The 13,993-nt window shown below is 33.3% G+C and overlaps 1 protein-coding gene across 1 annotated transcript; it reads right to left on the reverse strand.

Moving 5' to 3' along the window:
- Positions 1-8,952: 8,952 nt before the first annotated feature.
- LOC105975988 (uncharacterized) lies at positions 8,953-13,993 on the reverse strand. Its single transcript, XM_013001257.2, has 7 exons — positions 13,099-13,993; positions 11,789-11,827; positions 11,640-11,710; positions 10,563-10,627; positions 10,386-10,475; positions 10,177-10,269; positions 8,953-9,665 (listed from the first exon to the last, which is right to left on the reverse strand). Exons 1-7 carry the CDS (start codon positions 13,746-13,748, stop codon positions 9,264-9,266), a joined length of 1,410 nt encoding a protein of 469 aa, XP_012856711.2. The 5' UTR covers positions 13,749-13,993; the 3' UTR covers positions 8,953-9,263.

A 13,993-nucleotide genomic window follows, 5' to 3' on the forward strand; every position in this document is an offset into this window, starting at 1 on the left:
AAAAGGTTGGGAAAATGAAAATCAATTCCGATTTCGGAAGTATATGATTTTTTTTTTAAATCGTGATAGTAATATGTTTTTGGATTTTTTCGGGAAAACATCGGACATTTTCGTATTTTGTTTGTAAAAAAAATCATTTATTTACTCGAACCATATATGATTGTAAATATATAAAATTTGTTATAAATATATAAAATTTTGAAACCCATCATTTAAATATGTAATAATATTAATATTATTAACGTATTTTTGGGAAAAATTCAGAATTTTTGGAATATTTTTGAAAATTAAATTTGTTCATAATCCGGAATATCCGATTATCTTGCACATACTTCAAATTCCAATCCAAATTATTTTTGGAAACAATTGGGATTTTGGGAATTTGAAATAAATGTTTGTTCCAGAATCGAAACATTTTGAATCGGAATCAGCGGAATTTGTAGGATCCATCCCAAATTTCCATCCCGAAAAGACAGAAGAAGAGAACAGAAATGGCCTCCACTTGTAAACAAGACAAGTTTCTACCATTTGTTAATTGTTTATTGATACTCAAACGAGTGATTAGGGTTTATGAAACATAACGACAAATTTATCCTACTTATTTAGATAATTGTCAATTATTGCAATTATTAATTGATGTAGCATTAGTCTTGCTACAAACTATACATACTAGTTGGTATTTAATTCCTAATTTCCCAATTTTTCATCTTTCTTTTTTTCTTTTTTTCTTTTTTTCTTTTTCAAACTATAGCTTTACTGCTGTTGTTTTTAGTGCCAATTTTCTTTGCTATTATTACTAGAGTTACTAATTGCTGCTTTTGTATTTGGCTTAATTCCATTTGCACCCTTGAAATATAGTTTTTTTGGCACTTTACACCATTAAAAATAATTAATAGTATTTTGCACTCTCGAACATAATAAATAATGCATAATGCACCTCAAATAAGTTTTTAAAGCTACTGAAGATAATTTAATATTTCTAATGGCATTTGTTTAGGATGCAAATTGTCATATATATATATATATATATATATATATATATATATATATATATATATATATATATATATATTTGTTATTCATCAATTCTTTTCGATACTATAAAGTGAAAAGGTACATTTGATCAATACATTTAAAAAAAATTGCACAAAAAGATATGTTTTCAAAAAATAAAAAGTATAATAATCCTTGAGCTAGTTTGTTATCAAGTTATTTAAAAATTATATTTTTTACCAAATATTTTTACTAATTACAGTAAAAGAACCATCAATCGGATGACTCGGTGAGAAATGTTTTTTTAAAGAAATTATAGTTTTTTTTTTCCAGTTATTTGTTGCAATTTTTTTATTATTTTATTAAACCTTTTTTGCATTTTGTACGCTCGAATTTATGTTGGAGGTAGAAGAAAATAATAACTTAATTTATTAATTTACACTCTGGAAATAAAGAACTAATAAAAATTAAAATTACCCTCACTAAGTTTTAAATATTCAAGTCATGGTACATTGTAAATGATTTATTATGTTTTGAGCGGGCAAAATGTTCTTAATTATTTTAAAGGGTGCAAAGTACCGAAATATTATATTTCAGAGGTGCAAAGTGGAATTAACCCTCTACATTTCATTGATTTTATTAAGGACAATTAAGGAGGATGAAAGGTATTACAAGGTAGGGGTTAATATGCTAGAGGTCCCTAGTTGGAAACATAATTAGATATGAGATACAACCCTAATATTTTTTTCTGAACTTTACAAAAATAAATATGACCCACATTCTTTACTTTTTTTTTTTATCCCAAATTTGCCATCAACCTAAATCCATAAATTCTACATGTTTCTATCTATTTTTCTTCTCTCTCTCTCTCTCTCTCTCTCTCTCTCTCTCTCTCTCTCTCTCTCTCTCTCTCTCTCTCTCTCTCTCTCTCTCTCTCTCTCTCTCTCTCTCTCTCTCTCTCTCTCTCTCTCTCTCTCTTTCTCTCTCGTCTCTCTTTATCTCGCTCTCCCTCTCTATCACTTCTCACCATTGCAGAGGGGGCGATGGCTATGGCGCAACTATGGCGGTGGATGCGGCATTAACAAGGGGATAGTTATGGAGGCAGGAGGCGATGACGACTATGGTGGTGGAGGTAAGATCTACAGCGGATGGTGACGGCTATGTTTTAATTTGGTCGACTGCTAGGGTTTAATTTGGTCGACGACTATGACGGCTATGGTTTAATTTGGTTGATGGCGAGGGTTAAATTTTGGTCGGCGGCTAGGGTTAGTGGACGACTAGATTTTTGCAGGTAGGCTAGGGTTTAATTTGGTCGACGGCTATGGCGGCTAGGGTTTAATTTGGTCGATGGCTAAGGTTTAATTTGGTCGGCGGTTAGGGTTGGTGTACGACTAGGTTTTTGCAGGTAGGGTTTGGCGGCGGCTGAAATTTGTTCGTTGTTATAATTTATTTGTGGCTGGAAGATGTTGGAAGTTACGGTTTGGCGGCGGTTGGGAGTTGGTGAATGATAGAGTTCGGAATAGTACACCACAGTCTACCGTAGTATATCATAGCGTACCATAGCATACGATAGTATTTTGTTTTAAAATCTGCTGTATTATTTGACAAAAACGGAACTACGAGTGTCTGCAGATGCCTACAACGGAAAAAAAATTAAAAAAATCATAATTTTTAATATTATGTAGGAAAAACAGAAAAAAACATAGACTCTTATAGTAATGAAAAAAAAAAAGAGAGAAACGTATTCCACGTAAAAAAATAAAATAACAAAAATGCTAGATGCAAATTAAAAATGTTAAATAATACCATAGTTAGGACCGGCAATTGAGCCGGGCCTAACCGAAGCCCGATGGCTCGGCCTGATTATATTTGAGCCGAGCCTACTTTTTAGTGAGCTGGGCCGAGTTTGAGCCATTTTATTAAACCTGATTTATTTATGAGCCGAGTTTGAGCCTACTATGGCTCAACCCGAATAAGGCCCGACCGATTAGGATAATAATAAAATATATAATATATTTATTATTTTAATACTATGACTCAACATGACCGTATAAGATTATTTGATTTTGCGAAGAAAAAGTCAAAATAAAAGGAATTAAGTAGTGACGGTGGCAATAAGTTCAATATGAATCAAATGCAACATATCACCGAGATTTGAGAATATAAAATGTTTCCAATAATAAGAGTTGCTAATCTTTTTTCACTTCTTTCGATTTTATTTTCAAGTTTTTCAGAAATTTTCAAAGATCGTTTAGGGTTTTTTTTTTATTGGCTTCAATGGAGGTAAATCTTGTTCATCAATTATTTTTATAAAAAAATTTACTCACTACAATTATATAGTAATGGGGTCCGATATAAACCCGAAACCCGAAAAAATACATGAGCCGAGCTTGAGCCTATTCTAATGAGGCCCGATGACATGTGAGCTTGAGCTTATAGTAACGAGGCCCGATGGTATGTGAGCTTGAGCCGACCCAAGCTCGGCTCACATGGCCCGATTGCCAGCTCTAACCATAGAACCCCATAGAATATTTACAATTTGATGTAATTTCGAATTTGTGAGTGGAGGGGCATTTTTAGAATGAATTTTGATAAAGGATGTCAAGCAAATTTTAGTTAGACTTGTCATTAGTTCTAATAAGATTTGTCACCATGGACTTATAACTTAACCAAATGGGTCTTTGGTCAAAACGAAATAATTTAGGATGTACCTCGATTAATAAAATTAGTGTGCCAGGGACCTCAACGTAAATTTACGCCAAATTAGAGATCCCAGTAAACAATTTATGAATCTATCTACATTAAATATTTATTGTCGTGAGTACCCAATTAGCAATCGAAACGCAGCAAATATAACAAACAAATCAACACGACGACGTATGTGATTGCACTTATATTTCATTTAAATTATCATTCATTCATTCATATTGTATTGCAGTCACACCAATTCGATTGGCTGGCCGGAGATCTAATTAAAGATAAAGTAATGTTTGGTGCTGATATTAATTCTAATTTGATAAACTTAGGTATCGGGTTAATGTTTAAATACAATTAGATAAATCAAATAGTCAGCTTCACCACTAATTAAATAAACAATTAATAGTGTCCTATTCAGCTATTTTATAAACGTTTGCCATTGGCTAGGAAAATTAATTGTTTTACTTAATTGAATCATTTAATGCATTTTACTAGTATTCACACAAAAAAAAAAAAAAGGAAAAAAGAAGGGTAAATTACAGCCACCACCCCGAGGTAAGGAAAAATTACGAGAAAACCCCTTATGTTTGAATAATTTCAACCGCCTCCCTTAACTATGAATCTTCTTGCTCATCTACCTTTGCGGTGTCAAATTTAGTAGAATTTTTCATATTATGTGGAATATTCTCCAGTTTGTACTCGTTTTATCACATTCAAGCTCCCCATTTTGAAACAAGATGATCATAAGATATGTCTATTGACTTGTAAATATCAGATTGTGGTGCATCAGAAACTACATTTTTGCACAAACAAGTACAGACTAGAGAATATTCTACATAATGTAGAAGATTATGTTGATTTGACAACATAAGGTTGGACGTATAAGAAGATTCATAGTTGAGTGAGTCGGTTGTAATTACCCGAACAATAGGGGATTTTTCATAATTTGACATTAATTCAGGGGGATGACCGTAATTTACGCAAAAAGGAAGGTCCTAAGTGAATATGATCGTTAGATAGGGGTCCATGTTTTAGTCAATTATTAGGTTCGTTAAATCCTAATTTTATATGCATTTATTCATATAAAAAGAAAAGAAGGTGAAAAGTGAATATGATCCGTAGGTAGGGGACCATCTTTATAGTCAATTTCTAGGTTCGTTAAATCTTAATAAAGTTGATTATAAGTTATAGCGACACATCTCAGAATTTTGTAATTAATTATTAGAAATCATTAATTAGTATAATAGATATAGTTTTGTTTGGAGCTTTTAGATATAGCGCAACAAATATTATAATATTACAATAATAGTGAAAGGTTCAATTTCTTCATTAAATGAAAAATCATACTTTTAGTTCTAATACTACATTCGTTTTCACTCTGTATCCCCACGATTACCTTACTCGCACTAACGGCCGTCGCCGAGGTACAAACCACTGTCGAGGCACCGCCGCTAGACATCTAACACCTCCACCATCGGAATTGAAACGATCCTCCTTTCAAAAATCGACAACTTTCTCCTCTACGGTCCAGACCAACTCATCGCGGGATAGAGCTTCTCCGATCCGACTGATACACAAAAGTTTTTCTTCCATCGATATTAGTATTGTTATGTGACAGTACATTTACGTAATCGACTATAGTCAATTAATAGATCAACTATATTTATTTTATAGTCGTTTTATTATTTTTAAGTCAAATATACGTTTAATCTTTTAATCAACTATAGTCAATTAATAAATCAAGTACAAAAACAGTGTAGTCGTTACGTACGGTTTAATCCAGAATTTCGCGAAAAAATAGAATGTAATCTAGAATTCGCGAAAAAACATAAGTCGATTAATAAATCAAGTACACAAACAGCGTAGTCGTTATGTACAGTTTAATCCAGAATTTCGCGAAATTTTTTAATATAATCTAGAATTCGCGAAAAAACATAAGGAGGGGTTTATCACTAATTATTTCCAAACATGAACCTATTACAATACAATTTCAAAATGGCAGCTTTCATTAATTTTTCCTTCCATTTTTTTTTTCTTTTTAACTAAAACGATAATAGATATATTTGATATACTATCACCCAATACATTCAATTGACACTACTAATAAAAAAATGTTATAATAAGATTTTCGAACTGAATTCAAACTCTAATTTCAATGTTTTTAAGTCGAATTAATCACACATGATTATTCTATTATTTTTTTGTAAGTTTACATCTCTTGTACAGCTAGCGAGTTGTTGATGCACTAGGGCATAATTTTTCCAAGAGACACTTCGAGTGAAGAAAAAAATAATCACTTCACATTTCTATAAACTAAATTTCTCTAATTACAACTATAAATAATCTATCATTTCATTTTAAGGTGTATGATTTATTTTCTACAACAAATAAATTCTACTTTTGATATTGCGTTACACGCATTCTCAATCAACTCTTTAATTCGAGAATTTTTCCGAGCTACATTTTAAGTGATCGACATCAATAGTATTAATATATATTCTTTATTCTTTATGCTATTTTCATCTGGATAATATTTAATGCCAAATTTGTTGTGCATGCCCTTAACTTTGGCATATTCAATAACATATCCTTTTATTTTCTAATAATAGTATTCGAGTTAAGGGATTTACAAGAATTTTTACTTTTTATTTATTTATCACCAAGAAATTGGCAAAATCGAGATTGAAATATTCAAAGACAAATTACCGTCACTCACGTAAAATTAAAGTACGAAAAAACCCCTCATATTTGAATAATTACAACTACCTCCTCAACTATATATTTTCTTATGGAAAAACTTCTCCTCCAGTAGGTGAACTTGACACCGTAAAGGTCGACGTTTAAGACAATATATAGCTGAAGACTACACCGCGTAATTTTTTACCTTTGATCTACACACACCAATGTGGGTGTGTATGTTTGTGTGTATATGAATGATAAAGATCTACCCAGTGTAACATAGAATTGACCGTTTGAAAGTATTGGTCAACTTAAGAGCCATTTATTTTATTTTTATTTTTCAATTTATGATTTGTGTAGTTAATTAAAGTTTATTTTCTCCTAGTGTGTGTGTGAGTGGGAAAATTGCTTGTCAATATGACTCGGCAATTATCAATAATCTCTATTGATGATTTCGCAACGACCAATCAGGATCTTGTAATTAGGACTTATGGACAAATTACTATACAACAATGAATACTTTATTTCGAAATTCAGTGGTCCTATATTTTACTATACATTTGGTTAGAATTTTACAGTTACCTACTTAAGATATTTTCCTACTTTTAAAAAAATAAAATAAGTAATTATTTGAGAAGAAAACGGTAAAGTATATACCCTTATGCTGTCGTGCAATAGCTCGAAAACCACACGAGATATATCTCTTTTATTTTTTCTATTGATTTTATCTAATGTACGTGTCTCTTTAAATTCTTAGTTGTGTGAATTATTAGATATCTATATTTTCAATACGCTTCCTCACAGTGCGTATTATATTTTACAGTCTTGCATGTTGAATATTTTTACGAGTGGGACTCAGAATATATGACCATGTTGAATTACCATTGTATCTAAAAAATTAAGGTAATTTCCACTTTTCCCGTACTTTTCGGTATCAATTTATCCTCTTCTATTTTCGATTGCATCGATTTGCTCCATACACTTGAAAAATTGTCTCAATATGACCCTTATTGTTAGCTGTCAAAGATTTGACCTCAACACCGTTTGGTCTAAGGTTTGAAATTACTAAAAAACCAATCCACCAGTTTACATAATTATTAAAAAAAATAAAAATAAATAAATAAATAAATAAACAAAAAAGAATAAAAAATTAAGGCAACGAGAAAGCATAGTCCGCGACAGCATCCACAATTTTTTTTTATAATAATTATTTAAATTGGGAGGGTTTTTTTTTTGTAATTTCAGACTTATATCAAACGGTGTTAAGGTCGAAGGTTTGAAAACTATCGGCGATGGCCACAATGAGACAGTTTTTCAAGTATAGGGGGCAAATCGATGCAATCGAAAGTAGAAGGGGATAAAGTGATATCGACAAGAGCGGCGAAAAGTGGAAATTACCCAAAAAAATAAACTTTTAGTGAGGTAAATTGTTTTGATATTGTAATTAATTCAGATGGGTTGATGTTGCATGATGAACGAGACAACGACGACAACATGCGCCATTCATCCATTGGACGAATACGAGCACGAGCATGAGCACGGTGACAAACAATATGGTGACAGTTTAAGGCGTCACGATAGCTTGTTTTTGTAGTAGTAGTACTGTTGAGACGTATCCACTAAAAAAAAAAATAACAAAGAAGTTAAAAGTTAATGCAAAGTTTCAATAATACAATTATCATACAATATATTTTGAATGTCTATCCTAGAATATCAAAGAAGACAATAAGAAAAATATCTATCTTATGACATACTACTGTCTTGTTGTTGAGAAGTGTCGTTTGGTTGTTAAATTGTCTACAAATAAAGAAATGTTAGTAGAGATTCGTAATAGTGTTTTAATTTACTGTGTATGTTGTGCTGTGGAGATAAAATTAAATAAAGGGAACGCTTTTATTTTCAATAAGCGTGTTACGAATGTTCTCTGTTTTGAAAAGTCCATAATTAGAAGGGTAAATTACGGGGCCATTCTATGAGGTAAAGTCAAATTATGAAAACAAGCGCCTTATATTTGGGTAATTACAACAATCCTTCAATTATGAATTTTCTTACACGTCTACTCTTATGGTGTCAAATTCAACAGAATCTTCTAGATTCCGTGAAATGTTCTCTATTTTGTATTCGTTTTGTGCAAAAATGCAGAACACAATCTGATATTTACAAGTCAAAGAGACACATTTTATGATCATCTTATTTCAGAAACGTGGAGCTGGAATGTGGTAAAACGGGTACAAACTGGAGAAAATGCAACATAATCTACAAAGATTTCACTAAATTAGACAACGCAAGAGTGGATGTGTAAGAAGATTCATAATTGAGGGAATGGTCGTTATTACCCAAACATTAGGGATTATTTTTATTTATTTGACCTTATCTCAAGGGCTGGTCGTAATTTACCCTTTTTTATAGGATAATCACATATTCAATAAATTGAGAAATGATAGTACAATGACATTATTTTTTTCAACAATAATATAGTGACATAATCAATCTTGAAGATAGAAAAGAAGGGGAAAGAAAACTACATGAGACTAACTTTGCAAGATAATAATAAAATTTATGCATTGTATAGGGGCATTTTGGTAAGAAAACTAAAATGAAAGGAACTTGCCAACATCATATTTTTTAGTAGTTAGTATAGATAGATAGGATAATATATTGAAAAATGTAGCTGAGCTTCATACATACATTGATTGACTGAGGAAAAAACTCAATTACAAAAAGGCTAGTTATTCAAGTAGAGTAGTTATGGATGTTTGATGAAATTACATTGCATTTCAAAAGCTGCATAAAATATTATTCATCAAGAAAGCCGTTCGTTCCTCGAGCGAAGAAAAAGTAACCGTTAAAGTAAACCTTTTTTTCTTGGTTATTCGAATCTCCGGATTCAATAATCACAATCTACTATCCAACCAATTAATGATAGTCTCCGTTATCTCTTCTTTCTCGGGTTCGAAAAGAAGATCATGCAACAGTCCTTTGTAGAGCTTGATAGTTTTATCACTTGACGAGGCCTCGTCGTACAGCTTCTGTGTGGCTGTGGGGTCCGTTACCGAATCATCTGTGCCGTGAAGGACTAAAAACGGGACCGTTAGACGGGTCAAGTTCTGCTGAATATGGGCTGTTATTCGGAGGATTTCGTAGCCCGTTTTCACCCTAATGGATCCAGTGAATACCAATGGATCCGAGTATTTCGCCACTAGCGCCTCTGGATCTCGAGAAACTGCTATGCCTCTCTTGTTTGCTGCACTGAATTGAAACCTTGGAAACAAGAATGCAATAATCGGAGCAAGTACCTAATAATAAGAGGACTTTTTACGTCATGATTTGTTTCAATACTCGAAAATAAACTTACTATGATATGTTTTAGCATATGCTTATGAGACTGGCAAAATAAGATTTAGTCAAAATAATATATACAATTTTCTAATAAACTTTAGGCCTCGTCTGGTTGTGCACGAGATTAGTCATGATTAACTAAATAATTGGACTTTGTTTGATATATGGTAAGCCCAAGAATTTTCCGAGTCCACCAAGAATATTATATTATCCTGCCGTATCTCCCATGGTCTAATAATACAATTAGGTTTTCATTAGATTATTTAATCTTATCATGGCTGATCTTATCTTACGAACCAAACGAGACCACCCAAAAATTTACGACTTGACGGAAAGTTATTGGAGTAACCAAAAACTAAACAAGGCCACAAATTATTAATCTCATTAATCATGACTTATAATCTTGCCAACCAAACGACCCCTAATTTGAATGCTAAATAATAACCTGCGGAAGCTTTCGGCACTTACAGCGAAAATTGGATGCGAAGGCTGTACTCCGACAGCTGGCGAAGTCAATACGATGCCAGCTACACGCTGTCTCACTTTGGGATCGAGCAACGCCTGTTCATGAATACAGAGAAGTAATTAATATTAATCCATTTTTGTACAATGAAAATCAGATTAAGAGACAAATAACGTCAAAATGCAATTAATAATCATGTTCCGAAATATTATACCTTCAAAACAATAGCTCCACCGGTCGAATGTCCAAAGCAGAAGCAGGGAAGTGCTGGGTTTTCAGCTAAAACTTTGGCAAGAAACATTTTCTACGCACCATATATAAAAAAGAAGCGTATATCAGGGAAAAAAAAAATCCTAAATGTTACGTAACAAAAATCATTTGCCAAACATACCATATCATTAACTGCATAATCAAGTGAATGAACATATGCATGAAGTCCATCACTACCACCGTGCCCTGCAAATAGGGTACAAATAAGACTGATGAAATACGAGCTAATAATAAAATCTATCATTCATAGAATAAAAAGAAGTACATTTGACAGAACAATCGAATAAAAATAGGCTCTCACAAAACACAAAAGACCTAAATTCGAGAAGGAACAATCATCTCACAATATGTTTCTCTTAAGCCTTTTCAAGTTGTTGTTTTCAGATATTGATATTTCGAAAAAACAAACGACCCCTCCTTGTATTAACTGAGTTGCTTACGTGTAATTACATGCATATGTAAAGACTCAAATAGCAAAGCTTACTGATGGAGGACGGCTTTCACATGTTACTTTTAAGCACCAATTGCATCCCACATTGAAATATAATCATGCCCTGCAACAATCCAAATATATGTTGCATAGTTGAAGTCTAATCGATATCTAGACACTGCCAAATAGTAAACAAATGCGGCTGTCTGCCTTTGCTTTTTTTTGCGACAAAATTGTGAATTTTCTTGTATTTTTTATATGCAAGCACACTTTTTCAATTTCACATTTACAAAAACGTTTCTCGCTGCCGAATAAATCCGACAACGTGCTGTAGTTAACCAAGAAAGACCACACCAATCACTGAATGATTCAAAACAATATTAACAAATACTTTTTTACGGGCAGATTGAACCAGATTTTAGTCTATCCTTACACCTATAACCTTCAATTACAATCATATAAGCACAGCTCGTAAAAACATCGAAGATATTTCTCATGCAAAAATATCATATTGAAAATAGAATCTACCTCAACTAGTTTTCCTCTTCGCCCCCCTTTGTCCGATGGTCACATAATAAAGAACCACGGAGCAGCAAAACAGATGATTGCAAGTAAGAACAGATTAAAAATTAAGATCCCACCCTTATACCATCTCTCAAATCCAAAATAGATAATTACAGTATTGCTACTCAGATATCTTACAACGAGAACTATTTGTAAACAAATATAGAGAAAAAGAAATGCCAGATATGATTGGTTTTAACTCACCAATCCAATCCATTCCGTAAACCTTGAAGCCATTTGCATTCAGTTTCTTGGCAAAATCATTATATCTTCCACTGTAAAAAAATTCGCCGGCATTTAGCACTAGGGAAGGATATTAAAGAATGAAATGAAATTATGGATAGAGTACAGACCTGTGTTCGTTCAGACCGTGTAAGAGAAGAACCAGTCCCCTGCATGCAATAAAAACATATAAATCAAATTCACTATAAGAAAGAAATGCTACTTTCCCTTTTGAGTATAGTGCATCTTTGCCGTGAATAAAATCAGAAATCAAGTTCCGGCTATATCAAAACAGTAATCCTGAGCTCATGGAAGACTTGAATTATTAACATTACCTATTTCAAGTTGCGGGATTTAATGGAGTGGTATAAATTTCGGTTTATATTTCCTTGTATCCTTGACTCAACAAAAATCGGACATGTTTGTTAAAAACAACCTACATTTTGTTTACCAAAATCTTCTTGTTAATTAGTTGACTTAGTTAAGTAAGACGAAAAAGAAAAAAAAAAGAGCTGTCTTTCTTCTCATTTTTAGTTTCCCGAAAGAGTTTAGGCATTCAGCTGACCAAATAACATTGGCAACAATAATTAACAGGAATCCAAAAAAGGGCTCAAAAGAAAACAAGAGTCAGCCTCATAAAAGCCGGTTTGGACCATTTCCAGTATGCCCAATATTTTTTTGGAATATTCTTGATCTTTAACTTCAAGTCCCTATATATATATATATATATATATATATATATATATATATATATATATATATATATATATATATATATATATATACTCGGGTGCAGCTACGTGACATCACTAACATCAACTTATTGAATAAGGACAAATATGGCTCCATTGATGTTACCACTCATGTAATTGGCACTCTCGGAATCTCTAACAGCCGATAATCACAAGAGAAACCATATATTAACACACACGGTAATACTTGAGTGAACCATATTTTCAAGGCATTGCAATATTTTTTTCTTGGTTATACATTTCTGAAATTCGGCTCCAATTAATTTTATCTATCCCATTTTCATATTTATGTTTAAACTTGCATAGCATAGATTTCTTCGTAAATTCATGTGCCAGTACATAGGATGCAAATGCAACACTAAGGTTAAATTGCTTAATTTCATATGGACCAATCAATCGGTTTCGGCAGCTAACAATGTAGCCACAGTCGAAAGATTATGAAGAGAGAGAATAAAGTGACATGAAAATGAAGCATGAAATAGTAAAAACAATAATATCAAACACTTGTTATAACCAGAAAAATAAAATTACTTAAAAACCAAGACTGTATTCAGTTTTGCACTAATAAAAGTTGGTTCTTGTTAATGCAAATCGAGAAAGAAAACTATATAAGAGAATCTAGCATTTATTTATGTAAATAAAAATGTAATAATAATAAACCAAATTATTAAAAAAAATGGAAAAATTACCTTACTTGAACCTTAACAGGTGTCCATGACTGAGTAAAAATGGTGTCGCCTCTCGACGTAGCAAACAACGAAAACTCCCTCACAGTATCCTCACCGTCTCCGTTTCCATTATCCTCCACCACCTTTCTAATCGCCAGCGCCCGCCGCGCCGCCACCTCTTTATCCACAGCCGCCGCCGCGCTCTTCCTCGGCACCATCGCCGCCGGAACCCTCACCACCTTCCCCGTCGCCGCCGAGGGTTTCTCTTCCCTCCCGCCGCCTTTCTCCGGCGAATCCGGCGCCGCCCCCACCACCATGCACCGCCGCCTACCGCGGAACGGCAGCAGGAGAATCATGAAGAACGCGCTGATCAGCCGCCACACGCTCCTCAACGCGCGCAGCGAAAGCAGAACATTAACCCTACCGCTCGCCCCTGACGTCAGCATTACGGTGGCGGCGGCGTCGTTAGGTCTCTTCACCATCCTTCCTCCTCCTCTTCTCTTCCTCGGCGGTTCGAGTATCACCTTCGACGAAAATCGAGAATACTTTCCGGTGAACGGAATTCCGCTACTGAATTCCAATTTGCCTTTCGGAATTATACCGATCTTAATTCGGAAACGGCGTTCGCTCGGAATCAAATTATTAGGTCTTTGAAATGCGAAGCAAATCATAAACCATAAATTTGGGGAATTCAAAAAAAAAAAAAAAAGCAAAAAAAAGCAAAATCGAATTTCTTCAATCCACAATAATCTGGTTGAGCGATTTTTTTTTTTCAGAGATCCTAACAAAAAAAAATTCTCTCTCCGAAAAAAGAATTAAAAAAAAATTGAATTAATTTCGAGAGGTTGAAAAATGAGAATTCAAAATTGAGAGGAGGAGAAATCGCACCCGGAATTTTGATTTTTTTGTGTTGGGT

Source organism: Erythranthe guttata, chromosome 9 (genome assembly GCF_056151865.1).
Source record: "Erythranthe guttata isolate IM_541 chromosome 9, IM_541, whole genome shotgun sequence".
NCBI lineage: Eukaryota > Viridiplantae > Streptophyta > Magnoliopsida > Lamiales > Phrymaceae > Erythranthe > Erythranthe guttata.